The sequence below is a fragment of the Hippoglossus stenolepis genome, chromosome 21 (assembly GCF_022539355.2).
Source record: "Hippoglossus stenolepis isolate QCI-W04-F060 chromosome 21, HSTE1.2, whole genome shotgun sequence".
NCBI lineage: Eukaryota > Metazoa > Chordata > Actinopteri > Pleuronectiformes > Pleuronectidae > Hippoglossus > Hippoglossus stenolepis.
The window spans coordinates 13,784,812-13,810,078 of NC_061503.1; the positions used below are offsets into that span (position 1 = coordinate 13,784,812).

A 25,267-nucleotide genomic window follows, 5' to 3' on the forward strand; every position below is an offset into this window, starting at 1 on the left:
CTAGTGAGCATTAAACATGAATAGCTATGATTCAAGGTAGCTGTGCAGATTTTTCACCAGCTTGCATAAATGTCACTTTGCTTTCTTGCCCGAGCTCAGTTGTGTGGAAGCAGTAATTGCATTCACCTTGCTCTGAACTCTGTTTTAGTGGAGACCGCAGGTTTTTCAGCTGTGGTATTTTTTTTTTGTATGACGAACGAGGATAAAAACACAAGATTTTTAAGTCTCTGATCCTTTCCGCAGCTTTAACCGGACAGCTGCGCGTTTCCTCTCAAGCATACACGACTGGAAAGTGTGTTTGCCACAGGTTTCCATTTTTGCTTTACTTCCCCGACCTAAGCAGCTCCTGACCTGAGACGCTTTCCAAATCCAACATGCTCTCAAGTCTTGAAAGCGCACTTCCAAATCCATTAAGTTGCTAAGAAAAGGATTTGAAATCCACTGGACAGGTTTTCTTTGCGCTCTCTCTTTAGCTTTCGGCTCATATCACGGTGCATTTGTGGATCTGAAGATATTAATTTTTCAACTACTCTGCCTCAGCTCTTTTTCTTTATATATATATATACTCTTCACATTTCATCACTCTATTGTTTTCCTTGCAATAAGCCCAATTCACTCAAGTCGTCATTTAGTCTTATTCCCACAAAGGGTCCTCTGGCCTGTCCTCTTATGAAGAGCATAGGCAAAACGAATCTATTGAATTCAAAGTGTGTCACAGACTTTGGGGGTCTCTGCCTTCAAGGCTCAGGGATTAGGGGATAATTGGGGCCGCTGTGTCTCGCTAAAGATGCTTTGCTTGCTATCAGCTGCAGCGACTTCTCTCTCTCGCCGCCCAGTCAACAACTGTTTCTTGACAAACGGGAAGAAGAAGAAAGAAGTACATCCAGCAGAGTGAGGAATCAGCAAGACGGGAGAAGTTGGTAATAAGTCTTGCCTTGCCTGGTGTGTTTTTACAAAGAAAAGTGCAAGCTTTTGGGAAAGAGGACAGACGCAGAAAGAAAAGGGACGTTAAGGAGACTGAGCACAAAGATGAAGACGTTGTGAAATACTGGGGGAAAATGTTCTCTTCCCTTATTTGCGATGTGGGACACCGTGAAGAAACTGTCTGCGCTGCACAGGGAGGGGGAACAAATTACCCAAACAACACAGTGTGTGGCCATTTTATGCTGAAAAGAGTCTTCATCTTAAATATCTTGCCATATTTACCAACAAACACAGCAGAGCTCTCTCTAAGTCACATCTATAGTGTTGAGAATTATTCATATTTCTTTTACCACCACGACTCCACATGTTCTGCAGTGATCTAAAACTCTTTTCTCAGGATTGAACATGTGTAGTGTGTCTTACCGATGTTGTCCAGAGGGGCCCTCTCTGAATCAGGCTGTGTGGCTTACTTGGTTTTATTTAGTTCCAACTTTGTAATACACCTGTGAAAATCCAAATGTTAAATAAAACCACAAAGCGGAGAGAGAGGGTGTAGAGTAAAAATATGTATTTAAATGTATTCAGTCACATGTGCTTGATTCATGAACATTTGGTGCAATGCTTGGATCAAGATTTGCCAAAATACCAGAAACCAGAAAACTGGGCAAGAATCTCTGTCACGGTTTGCTTTAAATAAACTGAACATTTTAGCTTGATAATAAATCTATAAAATGTTCCAACACATCATATGAGCCCATTTATTGCTCCTGTGATATCAGGTCTCATATCAGACGAGAGTTTAGTCGGGACCATGTGCTGCGCCCTGACCTCTAACTGTGCACCTGAGTATCCAGTGTCGACATGTCATCCTACACCACACTGAGCATGATGTTCTCGTACAGTAAGTCCAACACAACAAAGAACCTCGAGCTCTATTGTGATTCCTTTGATTTTAGCACTCAGTATGCATCTGGGGGCATAAGGGTGTGAAGCAGTGTAAAAGTGTAAAAGCACAGGAGCGGGTTTTGATGAGACAGAGGTGAGGTGTCTATCTGAGCATGAGATCTGTATCGCTGATCAGTATCCATCCCAATATCGATCCCTCTATCAATCTGTCCTCGAAAGAGAACGATACCTCCTGATTCCTCCTCATGCTCTCTGATGGTTTATCTCTCCATCTATAAACCAAAGCACATAGGTAATGGTGGTGGGAGAGAATAAAACAATGATTATTTTCACGAGGGAAAGATAAGAAAGGAGAGGATGAGCTTAAAAATGTCACTCTCTGAGCAGTTGACTGTGTTGTGAGGTTAAGAATGTAGTGGATGAACAACAGCTTATTATATCCCCAATCTAGGCAGCCCAGAAAAAGGAGGTCATCTAACTGGTATGTGGGGGGTAATTATCTTAAATGTTAGATAACTGTTTTTATGTTTTGAAAAATCTCCCTTTAATTACTTTCATTTGAGATTGCATTAAAGATCCCCTGAACTCTGAGGCGCGCTCCATTTGTTTTGCCTGGGTTGAAGGCCAATTGTAATAAAGAGTGCTGCTTCATTTCAGCTCATATTCCTCCGCTTATCTAATCCCATTAAGGCTGACGCTTCAGGAAATAGCAGTGCCTCCTGGTAATGAAGAAATACATTAACAGAGCCGCGAAATGGCCTCACTGCACAAAGCCTGTTTTCTCCTTCAGTAATCCCTGTCAGATCTCACGTCGATTTATACGACTGGTTTTGTCTTTATTTAGCCACAGCGGATCCATTGTAGTTCGCTATTACGTTCGGTGTAACTGGGTTTTTATCAAAAGTGCAATATGTGAAGCAATGTGAAGTCCTTACATCAGGATGTCCAGGTAAGCAGATGCATTGTGCTGTGTAAGCCTTCTCCTCAAGGCCTTTGAAACCCAGATTTCCGTGTGTGAAGCCTGGGTGACCTATTGTTTATTCATGACTGCGAGTGATCCACAAGCAGCAACTACTACAACCCAGTGTACAGACATGTAGACGTCTACCAGTGACGTCGACCATGTGAACTCACTCTGAGCCATTTTGTGGGAGAAAACTAAGAGTGTTCATCCCTTGAGTTCTTAGTCTATAAGTCTAAAAATTCAATATAGTAATATGGAATTAGTATATCTACCTACTGTCCATTAGATATCAAGCAATTCAAGTCACGGAAACACCAGCACCATTCAAATGTGATCTGAATTACTGATATAATCTACTTTGCATGGACCTGCCCGAGAATCCCTGACATATCTACACACACAGATCTATTCTACACAGCAGCCTGACTGCACCAGTTAGTGAAGGGATGCATGTGCAAACACTTCAGTCACACCTTCTCCAGGGAGCATGACAGAGAGAGCGAAGCCTTCAAGGCCTGAGCGAGACGTGAGAGAGGCTGGAGCGTCGGCAGCTCTGCTTTAATGTGCAAATCAGTAGCCATTATATAGACGGACGTGCTTTATAAAAGATGCATGTCAAAACAAAACTCAGAAGCATAATATAGAGCTACTAAGGATTCCTGAAGCTGGAGAATGGACATTAGACTTTGATACTTCAGGAAAATGATTGTATGCAATAAATCTATGGTTTTAATGCAAATCACAGATAATCATTTGTATTATGCAACTGTTCTGGTAAAACCACCTGTCTTTGTTTCTGACAGCAGTCTAGTGGTGTGGCTGTAGAAATGTGATTGAATTCTGTTAAACTGATCAAGTCCCTGGGTTGAGTACAACTGATTATTGATTAGTAAATATCATTTAGAGTTCAGAAAGCTGCATGATTGAAATTAATGTGGACATCTGAGATTGTGCCTACAAGAGTTAAAGCTGAGGTGAATATTGTAGTCTGCTGCCACCTGTTGGGCTGCTGACAACATGAGAACACATGTCTAGAAGAAACGTTCTTAAAGCCCTATGAACAATTTCTCTAATAATCATTATCTTTTGAGCCTTTGAGAAAAATAAGAGTTAAATTAATCGCCAAACCTTATACTTTTAAACAAATCGATTAAAAGTTAAACATACTTTTTACTCAACAAGATTTATGTGACAACTTTGAATCAGCCTTCTATGCAATTTAAACCCGAGTGGATCAAACCACACTTTGTAGAGTAATGTGTTTAATCAGTTAATCAGTTCTAAAATTATCTTTTGGGAAAAAACAAATCTCAAATTGAAATTGAAATGACAGCATTACACTACAACAATTAAGTCACTAAATATAAATACAACAAACAGACACAACAATGATACATTTGTCCAAATTTATTACCCAACAAAACAGTGAATCTGAGACAAAAAGAAAAATCCATTTAGATTCACTTCTTTGCCGCGTCGTCCTCATCTGTGAAGTTCTTGCGCATCTCTTCTTTCTTGGCCAGGATACGCTCCTCTCGGCGCTTGCGGGCCTCCTTTGTCTTTGAGCGGCGAGCCTCAGCCTGGTCACTGCATCAGTGAAGGAAGGTGGAAATGGAGAGAACATTAGCTCATTGATGCAAAATAAAATGAATTCCATCCAGCTCCAGACAAATGCAAGAGTATGGCATGAAATAATAACAAAAATCTAAATGAAAGAGCGACTTACGAGAGAAGCTTCTTGCGAGCCTTATCGGCCTTCAGCTTGTGGATGTGCTCCATCAGGATGCGCTTGTTTTTGAAGACATTACCCTTGGCCCTCAGGTAGAGACTGTGGTACCTGGTGGAAACAGTAAATACTTCAGAGTGACAAAGAAGAAAGAGCCCTTCCTGAAAATGGAATTAGAAATACTGTCTCTTGTTCATTAGCAATGAGCGCTGGAGTTCATACTTACATGTGCCTGTCAATCTTCTTGGACTCCCTGTAGCGACGAAGAAGACGACGCAGGATTCTCATGCGCCGCATCCATGACAGCTTTTCTGGCATACGAGCATTGGCTGTACCCTTTCTCTTACCTGGTTGGAGGAAACAAAACAATATATTGTTTAAATAGATATGGCAACTCATGGTCATATCAATTTTATACATTTTTCTAATACTGCAATTACAGTATGGGAAAGGTGGAAATGGACAGGAACATTACTTGCGAATCAGTTACGCACCATAACCAGTATGACGTCCCTTGCGGCGTGCCAGCGTGTTCTTGCGGCAGCGAGCGCGGGAATGGACCGTCACAGGTTTCCTGATGATCAAGCCATCCTTCACCAGTTTTCTGATCTGCTGGCCTGCAGAACAAATGAAATATGGACAAAGGACGAGCTCCGGGGCTGAGTTAAACAGTTTAACACAGTGAAAACTATCGAAGGCAAAGTCAACAACTCACGAGAGTTTGCGTTCGCAATCTCATTGGTCTCGTTGGGGTCGAGCCAAACCTTCTTCTTGCCACAACGCAAGACGCTGGACGCCAAGCGCTTCTGGAGCCTGAGCATGCTGGTTAAAACAATGAGAAAATATTCATTTTTACATGATGTGAAATGCATAGTGTTTTATCCCCTTTTGGTGTTTTCTTTTCAAATTTTTGTATTATTATAGATTTAAAAATCTTTATGCTATTTCATTGTCTCCATTTTTATGTTGGGTCTTATTCTTGGCTCATCATTAAATTGTGAAGCACTTAAAAGTTTGTTTAAAGTTAACACACCTAAACACTGATATCTACAATCTTTCATTGCCTGAAATTATGAATCCAAATCAATTGAATAATTTAGGTGCCAATCGAGGTTTAAAATTTGTACTTAATACTTTCACTAAGTTGTCAATTCTTTATTCACTTTAGCACTGACAGACAAGGTTATTGGCAAGTGAGCTTAATTCTGCATTTCTAAATCTGGTTGGCAAATTAAGAGAATCACGTTCTAAATAAATAAACTTACAAAACCACTAAAACATTTATAATTCAAGGAAACCTGCTACTTTAATTTAGATATGAACTTATTTACAGGACAGGTGCAACGTCCACTGGTTGTCTAAATAGGTCCTAGTACTGGTAGATTGATTTGTCATGGACTTCATATTTATAAATGAATGTCCCTGTCTTTTACAGGTTATGCTGAATTACTAAATCCAACTCTTTGAAATCTTTATTAATCCTAACTTACGTGGTACAGGTCGTCAGCAGCCGCAGCCAGTCGAGGTAGATCAGGTTAAAAAGGAGGTAGCAGACATGTGATTGATTGGATGCGTTATAATATATCAACTGAATTTCAACAGAGAGACAGAACCGTACAGTAGAGGAAGCTAACAGCTAACAGTGGTGTTACTGACATTTAACCGTGTTCGCTAAAAAAAACAAGATCCAGTTCCTGACTGGTTAGCCACCGAGGAGCTGTTGTGCTTCAGTAGCATGTTGTGACATGTTAGCCCGGCTAACGTGGCTAAGTAAGCTAGCTCACCAACATAGGCCCCGAGGAGTATTCAGATAAAAACAGAAGAATTCACTCCACACCGAGCACAACTATAGGCCGCCATGTTTTTAAAAGAACAATACTTATCTCATATTAAGTGTTTGCTGAGAGTATAAATAGATTTAATGGTGATACGTGTTTCTTACCTCATGGCTGCCGCTAGCTACTGAGTAACAGAGGAAACCGGAAGTCTGGGCACCTGCCATTATAGCGAAGATCACGTGGGTCAATCAATTAGCAGTATCAGAAAATTATGACTATAGGCAGAGTTGATTTGTGATTGTAAGTACTGAAGTTTCGTTTAAAATGTTAGTATTTATTTTTACATCCATAGCTTACTCTGCTTTTAAAAGAATTTGAAGTGATTAGATTGACCCGTTCCCCCTCATCACAGCACAGTGGTACGGTCCAATAGGATGTATTTCCAATGTCTGTCCACTAGAGGGGGCGCTACCTCCATGTTAACGTCTTTTTACGTTTAATTGACTGTAGTTAAAACAAACTGTGCTCTTTGTCTTTGAGTCTATTTCTAAATCAAAGTGATTTTACATTTTTGAGGTGATACATCTTGAAACACACACACACACACACATATTATATTGATGGGTATTGCTATTGTTTTATTGGCCAGTCCTGTATTTATTATTATGTGTAATTTGTTCAGTTAAAATAGAAATTTCAGGAGCTAGTAGATTACAGTATACTGCAAATTATGTATAAAGCTCATAAAGCTCATCCAGAAATGATTTGAAAAGAGAGAGAGAGAGAAAAGAGAAATTCGTAAGCTTCTTTGAATTATATAAAATGAATTGTAACTCAGGAACTAACAGCGGGATGTGAGCTGCTGTGTTGGCCTGCAGCTATTTTAATTGTTAATTTGATTTAATTACATGTTTTGTTAATGAATGTCTTGTGAAAGAGGGGCAGATTATATAAGATCATTCTTCTTTCTGCTCCTTTTCATTCGAGATTTGAGATTTTGTGGTTGCATTTAAAGGTTCAGTGTGTAAGATTTAGGTGAACAGGATCTATTGGCAGAAACTGAATATAAAATGATCCTGGTGATGTTTTCACCAGTGTGTTTCATATTAATCCTACTAATTGTTCTTTTCTTTACCCTAAAATGGGCCCTTTATATATATCAGGAGCGGGTCCTCTCTACGGAGGCCGCCATGTTTTTCCCAGTCGTCCAAACTGGACAGACTAAACACCTTTTGAGTTTCTATGACACCTGGAGGTTACCACAGGTTCTCCTTCATGCTTGGAAGGGGAGGGTGAGGTGAGGGGTTGTCAGCTGCAACATGCAACTTCACCACTAAATTCTACACACTTGAACCTTTAAATTGTTTTGTTTGGTCGATGAATTAAATAAACTTATATCAAATAATAATATTAGAAATAAATGAATGAATGTAGGAGTGGTTGAATAAATCTGAAGCTGTTATGTCTGGAATGATATAAATAAACTTGGAGCTCTAATCCTAAATTCAACCCCTGAACATAAATCTGGCGTCACAGCTGATGAAGCAAAAACAACACGCAGAACGCTGCCCCCTCTGGTCGCCGGCCGAACTGCACCCTCGCCGTGTGCTTGGTGGCTGCTGCTGCTGCTTCTTCTTCTTCGTCTCGTCACATCTTGATCTGCCGGAGCTGAGCCGGTCCCTCCCGAGCAGAGCCGGGCGAACGCGACCGACACACCGGGGAGCTCCACGCTGCCGGCTGCGGTTCAGTCAAACGGGGACATTTGTGAGATATGAGCCAGCGGAACGCGACATTGAAGGTGAGTGTGGTGTCGCCCTCCCCGGAGACCACCGGCTGGCTAGCGGGCTAACGCTAACACATCGGTAACTGTCACCGAGGCGCCGCGGTTTATTGTCCGGGAAACAACAACAAGAGCCCCGCGACGTTAGCTGCTCGACGGCCCCCGGGGGGAGCATTAGCCACCGGTAGCGGCTTTATCCCACTGAAGGGGATTTAACCGGTTTAACGTGGCGTTAGCCGGTTAACCTCAGCATTAGCCGGGAGTTTAAAGGACCCCTGACGGCACGTTTTTATTAACCTTGACTTGCTATGTTTGCTCCCGTGATAGAAGCGGAATTAGCCGCTGACACGTGAGCGTGCACCGGGTTAAATGGACTCCTTGTCGGCAGCACGCCATGTGCAACGTGCTGGAGACGTGGTTGGTCAGCTAAGCGCGAGCCCCGCGGTAACGGGATCCATCCATAACTCGGATGAGCCATCTTTATTCAGACCTGACAGCGGCGTGTCCCCCCTCTGCAGCCCGGCCAGACACCAGGCTGCCCTGCCCTGCCTGTCCGTCCTGGGCCATTGTTGTCTGCCCCCCCCGGTCCACACTGTATCTGCACAGCCCATCTGTCTCTCTCTCACTCACACACACACACACACACACGTCTGCTTGACCTGCTTGTTGCAGACAGCTTGCAGCGTGTGACACGGATTAACCCAATCCTGGAAACTGTATGAACAGGAGTGTTAGTGTTGGTCTAAAAAAGGAAAATATAAAGCGTCTGGGTCAGAGTGAGCCAGCTTTAAAAATGATTACTGCTCTCTGTCCAGCATATTTAGGTTAATAGTGGATTGGGCCATTTTTGTTATCAGGGCTATGGGCAATCAAATGATACTAGGCAACAAATCAATAATTATCACAATATAATTTTCATCAATAGTAATTTAACTTAAGTCCAATATATATCAATATATTGTTTAGCACAGTGAGGAGGTATAACACACGTTTGATCTACCTCACAGTAGTAAAATGTGTTCCTGTATCACCTGTCTGTCGTTCTCTGTCCACCAAGAAGAGTCTAAAATCACAACCTTCCACTCAGGAGCAATAATCAGTCTTTAAACTTAAGATAAATGATAAAGTGACATTGATCGAGACAATTATCCACATCAACTGATTTTTATCTTGACGTCATTTTTGGCCGTATCGACCCCCCCCCCCAGCTCTATTACTTCTCTTTTCTTTGTTTGTCCTGCTTGATCGTAAAGTTAGTAGCACGATAAAATGTCTGCAAAGAAGAGCCAAGCCTACATCAGCAGACTATATTATTGGATATTTTCTGTGGGCTCCAGAAGTAATATTGGTGCACTCCTAAAAAAAAAAAAAAAGAGCAGCTATCTAGCTGACAAAGGGCTATTTGGCAATATTGCCCAAACTTCAGAGGTTATAATGATGCACTCCAAAAAAAGACAAGTAATACTGATTGTGCTGACATACTCCTAAAATTCAATATGACTCTCGGTGATAAGATGGATTTCACACATATTTTATTTCATGTGAAGACTAGAAAAGTCACAATTTATTCTTATTCATATTTTATTACTTTACATGAGCCAGTTTATTTACTTCAATGGGAACTTTATTGCTCTATCAAGACTTCCTTCATCTGTTACCTAATCCCAAACAGCTCATTATTTCTAACTAAATCACCCCATCGAGTGGAGTACTCCCGGTCATTCACCCCTCTGAACCTTCTAATCAGTGTGCATATCACCTATTGCCACCACAACACCACCAGAGGACAATGGTTCAAAAGGCATTCATTCCCTGCTGGAACATTTTTCCCAAGAGGGATGCATGTCTGTCGTCTCCCTTCAGCTTATTATCCGCAGACACATGAGGTTGCACCATCCCTCAAGTTGCACATATTGTACAATGTTCGGTAGGAGAGCCTTCATTCATAAAATGACTCGCTAACCTATTTACCAATGAATGAGGGACAAAGGCAGGAGTGTTTTGAGTGCTCTTGGCTGACTCTTTGCACTTTGACTTTGTCGCCGTCGGCCTTGCACGTTGTATTTTGTTATTGATGTGCAAATAGTTTGTTTGTAGCACTTGCTTTTACACCACATGACAGCAACTAAATGCTCACCAAGTTTTCCATTCATTTCCTTACATGTGTATCAAGCTCTTTTAATGTGAGTATTTGATGTTCACACCATGTCAAACACGTTCTCTGAAGTTTGAATGTTTTTTGCTTTCCAACAACCTGATATGCTCCTATCCTGATTTTTGGAAAACCTCAATTAGATTTATTCAGAAAGAACCTGAGATACTGATTGAAAAAAAAGATCCAGGATTCCCTTTGTGCAACCTGTGAATTCAGTGATGTAGAGGATGTGTCAAGACAGTTCACAGGTTCACATTACAGTTGCTGTGTTAAAGATATGGATGTGTTGGTTATGGTTTGTTGTCACTGATGTACTGGGCTTCAGACAAGTCTTTTGACAAAAGCCCTGGGACTGTTTCTATGTTGGACCAAAAGCCGCGTGTGTCTCCCAGTGCAGTGACCACATCATTCACCTGCTTAGAAGTAGACAGAAAATGACAGGGGAACAACTGACAACAACGTCAGAGTGTTTTATTGTGTTTGTAGGTATTTGGGGCCCAGATGCTGCACACCTCCAGCTTAACAAGGGCTTAGCAGGACAATCAGCAGCATACTGTAGGACAACATGTGTGCTGTTTGTGTGGTCACATAATATCCTAAAGTTGTATTTTACAGTGTTTTTAATCTTCAGAACGTCACCACAGAAAAAACTACGAATAAATAAATTATGCGACATGAACTTAAATGGGGAAAAATAGTCTTTGACCCTATTGTGAAGTGTTGCATTCTGGCATTTATGACTCGCTCACAGATGTGTGACACAAATAAAGACTTGAATGAATGATGTGCTGGAGGGACTCGAAGGTTGAGTCGAGTTGCATAACAGGCAGCTGTCACCCGGTGTGTCACAAAGGTCGCTGAGGTGTTGGGGGTGTGTAACGTACGATACTTTCTGCTGCGAATCATTGTCGGTTATTTGAAGCACTCAGACCCGCCTGTAAATTCCATCCACAGTGTGTGTGGGGATGCGTGGGTTAACAATGTCACCCTCACCTATGTGGAAAATTGGGTCCAACTGTAGCCACCTCATACTCGCAGGGTGATGCATCGTGTGGGAGGGAGCCACATTTCTTTTTAGCTCCTGGATGTTTCTCTGAATTTATTGATGAAATGAGGCTGGTGGCATCTGGCAGCAGAGGTCGGAGCTTTTGGAGAGCTGCATGTTCAATACAATTAAGACTTTCTGAAATCTAAATTGCTAAATGCAAATTTTTCTCAAAATTAAATTAGGTTCAAACAGCACTTATGACTAAGGCTCATAGGAGGTGTAGTTAATTTGCAAATTTCAAAAGTACTCTAGAAGTTGAACGCTCTTCATTCACTTTAGGTCTAAATTAATCTGGTCGGTTTGAAATAAAAACTAACTGAAATTTGGTGCCACACAAAAATCTGTACTCTTGCATAAAATATTAAACTTGAAGATTGCCTGGAGTGAAGTCTGTATTACAATGATGTCAAATGTAACCTCATGATATCCCTGTGTGTTCACCAGCTTGCCAGCTAGTGCTGTGTGACCTGGAGGGAGAGCAAAGACAGCGGAGAACATGGAGCTGTCAGATGGCTTGTTGCTGCAGGTCAACAATGGAGAGCAGTGGTGCAACCGCTGGAAGCATCCCAACGATGACTCAGTAAGCCCCAGATTTATCTTCTTAGCACCATCACAGGATAAGCTTTGAACATCTAATCAGATTAGGGGTTGAACCTAGCCCCCGCATTGTAAATGATACATAGAATATCCTTAATAATTTTGTGTTTCTAGGACCGCAGTACCAGCCCCTCGGTCCTGCGCTGTGTTACCAGCACGTGGAAGGAGGGCCTGCTGAACAGAAAGAGGCCCTTTGTCGGCCGCTGCTGTCACTCCTGTACACCACAGAGCTGGGTAATGTTACACCACAGATAATTAACTCCCAACGTCAATTCATTTTCTCGACTCTGGTCAGGTTCAGTTTATTGTTTGGTGTGAATTTTTATGACTGAGAAAAAAGGGATTAATATGCAGTGTAGTGGAGTGCAGAGTAATTAGAATGCACACATAGACTTAACAGACACAATAGTCTTCATACTTAATTAATTGATTGTAGGGAAGTGTTTTTTGACTCATTACCTGGGGAATGTTCAATACATTTTGTTTATGCTGTTTGAGAGTGCATGGTGCTGACGAAAAAAAAATGCAAACTAGGACTTCCTTTTCATCAGGAAGTCCTAGAGAGCTAAATCCGGCACAGTATCACAGCTTGGTTTGGTAACTTCTCTGTGCAGTTGAAAACCAAACATTACCGGCATTAAAGAGCACAGATCTCTACAGAATGTTTGTGAACAGGCAACTCTAGGACAAGCCAATAAGATTGTTAATGACACATCCCATATTCTGGTAGGAGGTTTAAAGTCCCTTGCAGAAGATTGAAGCAATTTAGAAATGAATAAAACCCCGTGTCTATAAAGCTTTTAAATAGTGGCAGATGAGACAGAATTGGCACCGGAGGACACTGAGTCCTCATTTGCATTTTTTGCATTGGTATTCTTACCACTGGTTGGTACATATTTATTTGTATACTTTCTTAATTGGATTTCTTTTTTGAAATTATTATTGATTTTTTTTTTTTACGATGTGTGTGCGTTTGCCTATCCTAACACTTTTCTATTATTACTCCAAACTGCCCTAAGCTTAGTATCACATTTTTCTATATTTTAATCTGTTTGGTTGTTTCCATAATATCCATATGCTCAGAGGACATATCATGGTGAGCAAAATAATTACTGTATATCAATATAACAAGCAAAATCAGACCAGACTTCATGAGACTTCCCAAGTAGTTCCATCAATGGTCCCAGGTTGTTAAACTGTATAATGAGCCAAGTACTCTTCCAAGACAAATAAATCAGATTGAATATGCCAGTAGTCATTCATTAAGTTAATTCACTGAAGCTTCGTTGACACTTCAAGCATCTGTTTTATTTGTAATCACTCTCGGTTCTGTCACAGGAGAAGCTGTTCAACCCGAGTATTCCATCTCTGGGATTGCGTAATGTCATCTACATCAATGAGACCCACACAAGGTAAAGGAAACTAAATCAACGCTGTTATAGTATCACTTCCTTTCAAGTGTATTTTGCATCATGAACTTGATGACCAGCCGGTTGGCTTTTTGCTTGTTGTCTTCGGGTCGGATGGCCCCTTAATTGTCCCTCTGCAGCAAGAGCAAGAGGTGAAGCTCCTCCTGTATAGTACAGTGAATACATTACAGACACTGGTCTTCCCAACAACCTGCATATAAGTCAGGTGAACTGATCTGTGGAACAGTGGAAAGGTAGAGAGATGAATAATTTAAAGAGTTTTTGTCAGTGGACACCGGACGCATGCATCCACTGCCGGAGCTTAACAGGCAAAATACAAAATACTTCAACTTTAATACTTCAATACCTCAACTCCAAAACTATAAAAACATGAGATTGGTTTGAATTTAAACATCTTGCTTTTTTCTTTTCCAAGTACTGTATTCGTCATTGTGCACCAAATTGCAAGGGGAATCTAGTTTTTTATTGTTTTGTATTTGCATATAAACTGAAACATCCCAGAATCAGGATGGGCTGAACTCATAATGGATAAGTTAGTATTGTGAATTTTCTCCGTATTATGTGAACTGACCTTAACACAGCCACCGTCATTGTCGTGAAGGCTGCATGTAATGGATATGTCAGTTCGAGCTACTCACTGGCTCCAGAAAATGTGTTAAATTACCAGGAAATCTATGTAATCAAATACTCAGAGTTTGGTTTTTAACAGGCTAATGGTCAATTGTGAGCTGTTAAATTAGACCCTCTGTTAGTGTGTGCGTGCATGCATGAGACAAATAGATGTGTGTGTGTTTACGGATTCTAAATCAACTATTCTACACAAAGCTATGTATGTTTACACACAGTTTATTTCAGGATGTACACTCTTCTTTACATCTTCCTTTGTATTCACTGGTGTGTGTTTGTGTTTCGCAGACAGCGGGGCTGGTTGGCGCGCAGGCTAAGTTATGTGTTGTTTGTGATGGAGAGAGACGTGAACAAGGACATGTTCACCAGGAACGTGGTGGACAATGTGCTTAACAACAGCAGGTAGGGGTCAACATACATGTTAAAGTGTGATGAGTCTATGTGGTAGCTGTTTCTTGGAATAAAACCCTATTGGGAGTGCTTGTAGTCTAGAAGATGCAGCCTTATATTAGAGCTCTGCTTCTTGTGATTCCAGGGTGGAGACTGCGATCGTGCAGGTAGCCACAGAATTGGAGGCTGCAGCGAGCCAACCTGGGCAGGAGCCTAAAGCTGTTAGCAAAGTGAAGCAGAAAGCCAGGGCCTTCCTCCAGGAGATGGTGGCCAACGTTTCACCAGCCTTCATCAGGTACATCTACAACAGAAATCTTCCCCTCAGCTACTCCGATGAGTATTGCAACACCTTAACCACAGAGTACAGTCATTGATTGGACTGCAGTCAAATTCACATTACTGCGGAATGTTGAACTCTCTTCTACATCTTCACTTCGTTCAGGCTGACAGGCTGGGTTCTCCTGAGGCTATTCAATGGTTTCTTCTGGAGCATACAGATCCACAAAGGTCAGCTGGAAATGGTCAAGAAAGCTGCTACAGAGGTTAGTAGTAATGATTGTATATGAAGTTGGATTTTCTCTCACATATCCATTGTCTGTATAAGTTCTGTCCACAATGAGAAATGGTCTGTTTTCATGTAAAAAATCATGTTTCTTTATCGTTCCAGCAAAATGTGCCCATGGTCTTCCTCCCTGTTCACAAATCCCACATCGACTACCTGCTCATCACCTTGATCCTGTTCTGTCACAACATCAAAGCTCCACATATAGCAGCAGGAAACAACCTGAGCATCCCCATCCTCAGGTAAAAGACCCATGAAGCCTGGTGTCTGATTTTATATTGCGATATTAAGGGAATATAAACCTTGTTTTTTCTAACCTGCCTCAAATCGTACAGAACAGAATTAAAACGAAGACAGGAGGAATTTCTCCTTAGGGCAGTGGAAGTATTAAACTGTGACAGGATACAGGAGAGGAAAAAATATATATATTTTTTCCCCAGCACTCTGATCCGTAAACTGGGAGGATTCTTCATCCGGCGGAGAATGGAGGAGACGGGAGATGGAAAGAAAGACATTTTGTACAGATCACTCCTAAATGCAGTAAGTCCCAAGAGTCTATTTATCTAATACAAGTTTGGGTAAACATATAGTTCTTCAATTTACTTTTTTTAATTCATGTAACTTCTGGTTGTCTTTACTCTTTTCTGCTCTTATTCTTTACTGATGAACAGGGCGAGTTAAAAGCTTTTATCTCCTATTATTTTCTGCTTCTCGTCTTGATTTATAGGTTTTCCACTCTTACTCTTACTTATTTGGCGGAAATATGCTGCTCTTTTTCACTTGCTCTGCTGAGTTACCGGAACGATCCAGATTCATGATCCCACGATTACTGTTACTAACAATGTTAAGTCATTATAAGCTGGCATCCCTGGCATCCCTGTGTACAGAAATGTAATTAGGCAAACTTCTCCTCAGCCAGAAGCACAGGCAATAAAAAAGGCATGTGCAGCTCAAACTCTGGTTGCTCCAGTGCAAGCTAAACCTGGATATCAGTCCTCTTCCTAGCTTATTCCAAATGCCACAGCCTAGAGTCTATTTCAGGAAAAAGCCTCTGCTCTAAAAAGTTTCTACATGGCGAGAGACAGCTGTGTACATACTGTACACAGGAGACCGATGCACAACATGGCTTCTTTGGCACATGCTCAGTTCCCTGCAATGTGTTGATGACAAGGAGGGTGGGGGGTGGGTCAAGCTGTTGACCTCCACTCATTTTTAACTTGGATATACAACAGCTGCATAGCTTTTATTTTGCTTTACCTCCAACTTGTAATGGAGTCAATGTTGTGTCTCTGTACAGAAGGTTTTTGCACAAATTGTCCTTTACGCCCCGAGTGTTTGCACATTTGTCTCACTTCTAACATTTAGTCAGTGCCACCATTTCTCATTCAACGTCATCCCACCCTTCTCACTTGCACGTTTCATCCATCTTCCTTCAGTACACGGAGGAGTTGTTGCGTCAGCAGCAGTTTTTGGAGGTCTACCTGGAGGGTACACGCTCTCGCAGCGGTAAGCCGTCCACAGCACGTGCAGGCATGCTGTCCCTTGTGGTAGATGCACTGTGGAGTGGGTCCATACCTGACGTACTGGTGGTGCCGGTTGGGATCTCCTACGACCGCATCCTTGAGGGCAACTACAATAGTGAGCAGCTGGTAAGTGCCTGGATGGTTACAGTTATTTCTAAGGTTTTACTAAGTCGTTAAAAAACACACTCACCATAAATTAATTTTATATGGCTTTTGGAATTGTGAGTTAGGAAAGTTAGAAATCTGGGAAAATAAAGATGTGTCAAGAGCGTTTTGTTTTGAGACAGAGTTTTGCAAAGTTTGAACTGCTCCTGTCTGAACTCGTCGATGCCTGCAGGGAAAGCCCAAGAAGAATGAGAGCTTGTGGGGAATAGCGTGTGGAGTGTTCCGGATGCTGAGGAAGAACTACGGCTGTGTGCGGGTTGACTTCAACCAGCCGTTCTCTTTGAAGGTGATTGATTGCAGGTTCAGCTTTTAACAAATATAAATACTTTTATCATTGCCGCATTTATTTCTAGATAATGAAAAGCTGTTTTATTGGTGTCGTAAGGATTTTTCTTAATTATCCTTTTGTGTGTCAAATAAAGGAATACCTGGGTACCCAGAGAAACCGCCATATTCCAGCCCCAGAGTCCCTGGAACACACCTTGATGCCCATCATTATTTCTGCACAGTAAGTGTAGCCACACTCCAAACCGCTGAAATCTGTATCCACCCAGTGTTCATGCTCTAAGAGGAGTCCCACAGTCCCACCTGTAACATTATGACCCCTCGTCTCCACACTTGACTTCTCCCTCCTGCTTCTTCGCAGCAGGGTCTGTTTTCTGACATCTGAGCTCAGCACTCCAGTTGATCGGAATGCGTCACTTGAGTTCAGCGCTGTCCCCTCGTAATAAAAAGCTTTTGTTATATAATGTCAGTCACCCCAGCTATTTTCCCCTCTGTTTCTCATCTTGATTGATACGCTTTCCATACTTGCTTTCTTGCTGTGGTTCCCTTTCACACATTATAGCTGTTTACCTTCTAAAGAAGTGACATAGATGCCACCACAATCCTGTCATACTAAGTATGTCCTCTTCACTGTGTTGACATAGATCCAACTCATATACTGTCAGTTTTAACTCTGTTCTTCAAACGTCTAACCTTCCCTGACCCACAGTCAGTAACTGAATTATTGGTACACATTATCCCATGATGAGTAGAAGTGTATGCTGATAGTTGTGTCCATTCATAGCAACTCTGACTCTGTCAAATATTGCATCCACATAGACAGCATTGTCCCATCCCAATTAGCCAGGAAACAAAGAGGAGATTAATGATAAAATAATAATTACATTTTGCAAGGAATCTGTTTCTTCGCTTTGTTTATTTAAAAACACTAATCAAGGTTTTTGCAGTCTCAGTCTAAACTATGAATTAAACATTGTATATACGTGGTCATCAAGTAATTTACCGTAGTGTTTATGGTAGTTTTCAATATGATCCAAGCTTTCCGCAGTTTATTTTATAACCCCTTGTTAAACAAGAGAGAATGAAACTGAGTTAAATGAGCTGCCATAGGACTATAGGGCTATACCTTTTTTTTTTTAAATCTTTGTACCATATCAATCAGAAATACAAAAATCGTTGTCAACCTGTTTTTTTGCTACCATTATTCTTTCAGGCCTGATGCTCAGCTGTTCCAGGGGCAGGAGGAGCAGCAGATGAACAGAGAGCTGCCCGATGACATCTTAAGACGGCAACTTATTAACAACCTGGCCAAGCACGTCCTCTTCAGTAAGAAATCCACAATAACACAGCTTGTGATATTATTATTCCTGAATATGAAGCTGACTGTCTATAATATTTGTAAATGATCAGAGGTCATGAATCGTCATAAACACACCAGGATGCCAAATTTAGCCCATGGTTCGTGCTTTAGGAGGCACTGCACCCATCACGTCTAAGGACCGGGCTCTCCTCCTCATCCAGTGATAAAGGTGCACCTGCTAACTGGAGCAAAAGCAGCTCTCATGAAACGCTATCCATTAGACCCCCTCCCTTTAATTGAAATCCAACACAACGCTGCATCAATACATTCACTTCACATCATTCCCGGCGTTTTGCTCTAGGGTAGCACTACAGAAACCGGTTCCCCCCAGCTAATTCAGCTGCATTTTTTTTTTCACCCCGCCCTCAGCCAATCACAGAGTCCCCAGCTGGATGGCATGTTGTTTTTAGCCAATGGGATGAAGGGGAGGAAAGAGAGGCAGAAGAGGGGAGGAATGCAGTACCAGTGCTCAAATGTTTTACACCCCCCCCAAACGTGAACTAAACTCAAGATGACCAATAGTAACCCCTCGTCCTCACACACACACACTCTCACACGTGTGTTTTATTCCTACTCATAACTAAAACTTATCTAGTTCATTACACATTTTATATGATTGCGGTTTTTTAAACCAGTGAGCAGAAACAATTTTTTAATTATGATGTGTAAAATATTTGTAAGAACATGGGATCTGTCATATTGATTGATTGATTGATTGATTGATTGATTGATTAACAAATTGCGAATAAAGTTGCATGTATTTATCATGATTGATTGACATTGGAGCTCAATCTTCCTTCCAGTTTCATGACAGTTGCAATCATCTCTGCTTTGATAATATCTTTGTGTTGTGTGTTGCTAATAAATTTGTCTTTGTGTCTACCTCACAGCGGCTAATAAGTCGTCAGCAATCATGTCTACCCACATCGTGGCCTGTCTGCTGCTGTACAGACACAGACAGGTAAGTGGTTGCCTTTCATTTCCCCTCTATCCCCTGGAACAACCCCATCCCTGCCAATTCCCCTCTCTCTTTTCTTCTTTGCATGCTTCCTCCATTACCCCAAGGTGATCCAAATGTCACATTACCCCTGCATGGTAGTAAGAGATCTTGCTCTTCCTGCCTGCGCACCAACCCCCTCTGTACTTTAGTGGTGAGCTTCTGCCCTCTGCAGGCACACCGATGTAATAAGCTGACAGATTAGTTTTTCTGCTGCATAAAACAAACTTATGCCAGTTGTAGTTCTTTGTTGTTCCAAATCGTGGTTTATCCACGTTTTTGTTTTCAAATTTTTTGAGCATGTGTTTTTCTTTGTCTTCTCTCCAGGGGGTGGTGCTGTCAAAGCTGGTGGAAGACTTCTTCAACATGAAGGAGGAGATCCTCTCCCGGGACTTTGACCTGGGCTTTTCGGGGAACTCGGAGGACGTGGTCATGCGCGCCCTCCACCTCCTTGGAAATTGTGTCAACGTGACCAGTAGCGCAAATCGCAATGGCGAGTTCACGATCGCACCCAGCCAAACTGTACCTGCGCTTTTCGAGCTCAACTTCTACAGCAACGGCCTTTTCCACGTCTTCATTCCTGATGCAATCATTGGTACGTCGAGCCAGCAAGTTGTTAATTCTTGTTCTGTGTTAACTCTAGTGTATCACTGATCTTTGTCATCAAGCTTCATGAGTCTTAAAAAGTCCTCGTTAGGCTTTCCTGTGCTAGACGGGTAAAATGTTTCCCTCCTAAAATCTCTGTCCTCATTTTTGCAGCCTGTAGCATCCTGGCACTGCAGCGAGAGCTGGTCGAGTCCGAGTCGGATCAGCCGTCCGGTGGTCCCTGTAGCCTCCTTCTCAGTCAGGAGAGACTCATCCGCAAGGCTGCCGGGCTCTCCCACTTCCTCACCAACGAGGTGACAGTGGCACCTGTAAGTTCCACGTTTTTTTGTAGACAATGCAAACTCTACATTATCAGTCTGTCAAGTTAGAAATTTAAAAGGGGAAAGAAAAACCTTGTTCATTGTCGTAAGTGAATCATAAAAAACCTTTCTTATATGGAAGACACTGAAATATGACCAACCCATTCAACACACTGATGGATTGTGTTAGTTATAGTTAATTGGCAAATAACGGTGACACATGAGATAATACTCTTGTAGTTTTGTCTCGGAAATTTGTTTAAATTAAAGTTATTCATAACTTGCTGGCAGCTTAGGTCCAGAGGTTTCACTGTTTGATATCGGATTTGAGAAAATTGTGTTCATTTTAACACATAGTAAATCTAAATGTTTTCCTCCCTGTTCCCCTGTCTCCCATCCTCACCACAGCCCTGTCAGACGATTTACCAGGTTTTCCATGATGCAGTGACCCGGCTGATCCAGTATGGAGTTCTCTACGTAGCAGAAGTCAGTTTAAACACGCACAAATTACTGTTATACTAGATGGAAGTTGAGTCAGTGTTAACGTCTTGGGAAGTGCTGTTTCAGTGGTCTAGATAGTCTTAACATGTATTTGTGTTTGTCAGGAGGAACAGGAGGAGCTGAGCCCCAGCCCCACAGAGGAACCTTGGTCCAAGAAGTTTCCCGAGCCTCTGTCCTGGAGAAGTGACGAGGAGGATGAGGACAGTGACTTTGGAGAGGAGCAGAGAGATCGCTACCTCAAGGTCTGAATTGGAGATACAAATTTAATCCAATTGTATCACCACCATGGCACATTAATAACTTGCACTGTCCAGCATCTACAGCCTCCAATCACTGACTTTCGCTGTTTGTTTTTCTTTCTATCAATCAGGTGAGCGTTTCCGCAGAGCACCAGGACTTCTTCGTCTTCCTCCAGCGGCTGCTTAGCCCAGTGCTGGAGGCGTACAGTGGGGCTGCCATCTTTGTCCACAGTCTGAGTCAGCCCATGGCTGAGTCCGAATACACCCAGAGGCTTTTCAGATACCTGCTCACACGCACAGAGAGAGGAGTGGCTGCTTATGGTAACACTGAAATACTTTCTACTCCTATGTGAAGTAAAAACCACTGCCTATGTATTTTATGTGTTATCTTTTAACAGTTTAAACAAGATGTAAAAGGACTGGCACTAATGCACTTTAATATGAATAGAACTAGCTCCCATTGATTTACAAATGTGATTTAATTAATGAGCACTTGTAAATACAGTATATTAGACTGTCTATAATATATTTTTTTCTATTTCAGGTGAAAGTGCAACTCATTACCTTGTTAAAAACACAGTGAGGACATTCAAAGAGCTCGGGGTAAGTGTGTGTGGACTTAAAGGCCAAATTAAGATGTGCTACATGTTTGGTGTTTTTCTGACTAGTGTTAGTGAAGCCGTTCAGGTTCTTCCAGCTGGATTAAACTTGTTCCTCCTTCTGTGTAGGTGTTGAAGGAGAGAAGAGAGAACAAGGTGACATCTCTGGAGCTGAGCAGCACCTTTCTACCTCAGGCCAATCGGAACAAACTCCTGCAGTACATCTTAGGGTTCACGCTGCTGTGACCAAGACACCTCCCGGCCCAGCTCAGACCCCCGGCTCCTTCCACTAAAGGGCTTCTACTGGTTACTTCAAAAACAATCCCAGGTGCTACTCTGTGGAACGCTTTACCAGGAAGTGCCTTCACGCAAAAGCCGCTAACTGTTAGCCGTTAGCTGGAAGAGACTTGAAGCCAGTCTTCCCTTTTTTCTGTTTGTCTGTGACTCCCTGTCTTGGAACTGTGCAGCTGATGAAACACAACATGTGTCGGTACTTAGAAGAGGTACGTCTCGGTACGATCCGCCTCTTCGTGAACGTTGCCAGTGATGTGAAGAGGTTTTAATACTATCAGAATTTTAAACCATCAGAAAATATACAGCAGGATAGTAAACAAACACTTTTACAGCAATCTGAATAAAACAAGCTGCCTTTCGTCAACACAAGTTAACAAGCAAAATATGCATAAAAATAATAGTGAACGTAACCAACAACGACGATGTTTTTATGTTAACTTTTCTGTTTGTTTGTAAAGCTGTATTATCTGCAGTGCACTCCGCTATCATACAGTAGAAAAGAAAATGTAGTTCGATAACGTCTTGAAAGTAAATTCCTGTACATAGGGCACAAGAGAGAGATGTCTCTTGTTTATAGTGCATTTAAATACATGCACTCTCAGTAATATAGGGAACTTAAATAGAGAGATTTGCTGAACCCTGGGAGATATAGGATCCCTGCTAAATGCGAACATATGCAAATTTCCATTCACTAAAATATTTGTAAAAATCTAATCCTACGTATATTTAAGTCATTCTTCACAGTTTAAGATATCAAAAACAATAAGCTACAAAACCAATTCAACTATTTACAAATATTTACTCGGCAAATACAAAATGTACCTGTTCAAAGTCCTGGGTAGTTGAAGCCTAAGATCACGAGTATCCATATTTAAGTGCATTCAACCAACTAATATCTAAGTGCATTCAGTTCCACATTTCATCTTGAGTTTTGATGACGAATGATCTTTGTGTTTGTGCAACACATTTCCTTTCACTTTTCAATGAATGTTACATCACACAGCTCTTAAAATACTTGATACCAGCCATCACATCCACTTGCATTGAACCGCAGCTCAGAAACTCTTTGGTCGTGATTTTCAGGGACGGACTTCTGCCGAGAGAGCAATCTCACTCAGACAATTGTAAGTGCCCGTTTGAACAATAGGTCAGGTCTTTGAGAGTTAGTCATTAGTGAGAATGTGATAGTGTTGTCGTTGTACTGTACTTTGAGTTGTTTACTTTTTAACACAGTCTGCTGTGAGAAGCAGTAAAAACAAACAATTTCCTCAACAGTTTATTTTCAGATGTTCAGCACGTTTGTTCTACTTTCTCAAATTTATATTGTAAAATATATAGTTAAACTTAAAACTATTTGTAAGTAGATTCTGATGATTTAAGTTTTTTCCTTTTTTTTTTTCTAAAATGCATGTCAGAAAGAATTGTGTCAGGCATGCTGGGATTAAAAAGGCGTTGATGAAAATTAAAAACACACCTAAACAAGAATACTCGAGCGTATACCTCCGCCAAGTCCCCTTAAACTATATCAAGCTGCACCAAATTACTCACACTCATAGATATCAGTCCCCCAAAATATGTAATGATGAAAAAACATTGTATTCAGTAGCTCGCTTGGTAAAAGAAAGAGGAAAAAGATTCCTGGATCTGCTGTTTTGTCCAGATCTGCCCCAAATTGAATGGATTCTTTCTTGGCCCGTGTCCCATCCTTCCTTTTAAGTTTTTGCAATAGTTTTGGCGGCTTTCTGCTGACAAACAAACAAATAAACTGGCTGGAGCAAAAACATAACCTCCATGGCGGAGGTAACTACCAAAGTCAAACTTTTCAGTGGAACCTCACGGCACAGTAGCCGTGCATTTCAGTAGTTTTATGTTATATTGAAAAATAAGTCTGTTACACAACAGGACTCTTGTCTTATGTGTTAACTTCTAAATCCTGAGCATAAAGGTTTAATATTCGTTGGTGGAGGAGTGTCATGCAAGGCTGACAGCAGCTGATAAGAAAGGGAGGAGGGCGTGTGTTCGAAGGTCGGAGGAAGTCTGACGAATCATCGTCACAAGTCTAGGTACTACTGACCCAAATCTCAATGTGAAGACATTGTGAATGTTAGAATTCAACATTCTCCATCTGTCTGGGCAATAAAATGAAAATAAGAAGAATTGGGTGTCTGATTACATTTAAATTAATATTTATACCAAAAGAGTTGTAAAATTAATTTAAATCTTCCCAGCTTACAGCTATATTTAATGTTAAACTGCATATTTTCATGCAGTTTGAATTTGTGTATGAAATAACCTGCGATTAGAAAAATATGTACTTGTTTGCAGATTGATAAATTACACCGGTAGCATGTGGAAGAAGAGAAAAGTATGTGATTTAAGTGGGAATGTGATCAGAGTACATAAATAAACCGTGTCCATGCTGAGACTCAGCTGAAACTCTCTGACATGTAAAGCTTCTCTGAGCCCACAATCTGTAACGTCCCACCCCCCCGACACACACACTGAGGGGACGCCACCGCCAGGACAAAACCACTAAACGGACTGTACTGCATGTTTCCTCTGGTCGCCTTCTAATCATCGACTCTTCAATGTGAACTCCACTTAATCTGGGAATTGTATTTTACAGTCTAGTGTGTGAATTATGTTGAAGAGCATAATAGGTGTTTGTGTAGAAGCTAAAAAAATGTGTTACCTCTTGAATGTATCTCATCTGTCCCCTGAAGGGTTTGTGTGATATTGTAGGAAACTCCATAGAGTCTGTACAGATATGATATAGTTTTTATGAACTGCTCGTGGGGGTTGTTGAGACTGAAGCTGCATTAACAACATCCCACTGCAACTACTATGTACAAATTTTGTAGAATTAAAAAAAATCATGCCTGTATCTGGGGAGCAGGTGCCTTTTTAATGCACTGTAGTGTTTCTTTGGTTGTTTCCTTTTTTTGTGTGTTTTTTGTGCATGTTAAAAAGATTCTTTCATGTAGAATTCAAAAAGGTGGGTTGTAACTTAAAAAGAAAAAATATACACAAGTGCAGAGAACCTGTGGTTACTAAAAGAAGAATCACCAGCTACTAAAAACAAATGTCACTTTTCTTTTTGTTCTTGCTTCCTCAAAGCATAGCACAATTGGCATTATTCTATATGGTTTTTGAATAAATTAATGATAGATTAACAATGGTCTCTTGTCTGTTGTTTTATCTTTGGGGGGGTGGGACAGTAAATGTTTCAGTATGGTTTAGGTTTGTCTGTTTTGAAGCAGCACCAGGACACCACACTTTTTACTGTCCACTATCATTCTGTGGATTGTTTAATTTTTTTCCTGAACATTGCTTAATTATGGGGTGTTCCAGTAACCTAACGATTTAGGAGCTGGAGTTGTATTTCAAATAAATGTGCTTTTAAAGGTAAAATTGAGGCAAAGGTGCATTATTCCAAAACCCAATATTGTATGTTTAATGTTCTGTGCAAAGCTTTTAGGCACAAAAATTAAAGTGAGGGTCACATGAATAGT

The 25,267-nt window shown here is 41.2% G+C and overlaps 2 protein-coding genes across 3 annotated transcripts; one reads left to right on the top strand and one right to left on the bottom strand.

Moving 5' to 3' along the window:
* Positions 1-4,186: 4,186 nt before the first annotated feature.
* LOC118100999 (60S ribosomal protein L19) lies at positions 4,187-6,525 on the bottom strand. 2 transcript variants are annotated; one of them, XM_035146578.1, is made up of 6 exons: positions 6,463-6,525; positions 5,236-5,333; positions 5,015-5,137; positions 4,747-4,867; positions 4,521-4,631; positions 4,187-4,381 (listed from the first exon to the last, which is right to left on the bottom strand). In XM_035146578.1, exons 1-6 carry the CDS (start codon positions 6,465-6,467, stop codon positions 4,255-4,257), a joined length of 585 nt encoding a protein of 194 aa, XP_035002469.1. In that variant the 5' UTR covers positions 6,468-6,525; the 3' UTR covers positions 4,187-4,254. The 2 variants fall into 2 exon arrangements, with proteins under 2 accessions (XP_035002469.1, XP_035002468.1); XM_035146577.1 differs by having other exon boundaries at positions 5,236-5,342; positions 6,463-6,511.
* A 1,350-nt stretch (positions 6,526-7,875) lies between these two features.
* gpam (glycerol-3-phosphate acyltransferase, mitochondrial) lies at positions 7,876-24,931 on the top strand. The gene is made up of 21 exons (XM_035145224.2): positions 7,876-8,096; positions 11,726-11,861; positions 11,993-12,112; positions 13,217-13,290; positions 14,224-14,337; positions 14,471-14,620; positions 14,768-14,867; positions 14,993-15,129; positions 15,328-15,427; positions 16,324-16,536; positions 16,748-16,861; positions 16,998-17,083; positions 18,074-18,186; positions 19,111-19,181; positions 19,545-19,812; positions 19,977-20,131; positions 20,531-20,608; positions 20,728-20,865; positions 20,994-21,183; positions 21,407-21,465; positions 21,591-24,931. Exons 2-21 carry the CDS (start codon positions 11,778-11,780, stop codon positions 21,705-21,707), a joined length of 2,481 nt encoding a protein of 826 aa, XP_035001115.1. The 5' UTR covers positions 7,876-8,096; positions 11,726-11,777; the 3' UTR covers positions 21,708-24,931.
* The last annotated feature ends 336 nt before the right edge of the window (positions 24,932-25,267 follow it).

Excerpts from the sequence above, each read along its gene's own strand:
- LOC118100999 (XM_035146577.1), bottom strand. Across the intron at positions 5,138-5,235 it reads GATTGCGAACGCAAACTCTC|GCCAGCAGATCAGAAAACTG; the intron begins GTGAGTTGTTGA and ends TTTGTTCTGCAG. Across the intron at positions 4,382-4,520 it reads GCTCGCAAGAAGCTTCTCTC|TGACCAGGCTGAGGCTCGCC; the intron begins GTAAGTCGCTCT and ends TCACTGATGCAG.
- gpam (XM_035145224.2), top strand. The coding sequence starts at position 11,778 with ATGGAGCTGTCAGATGGCTTGTTGCTGCAGGTCAACAATGGAGAGCAG. Across the intron at positions 16,537-16,747 it reads ACTACAATAGTGAGCAGCTG|GGAAAGCCCAAGAAGAATGA; the intron begins GTAAGTGCCTGG and ends CGATGCCTGCAG. Across the intron at positions 19,182-19,544 it reads TGCTGTACAGACACAGACAG|GGGGTGGTGCTGTCAAAGCT; the intron begins GTAAGTGGTTGC and ends TCTTCTCTCCAG.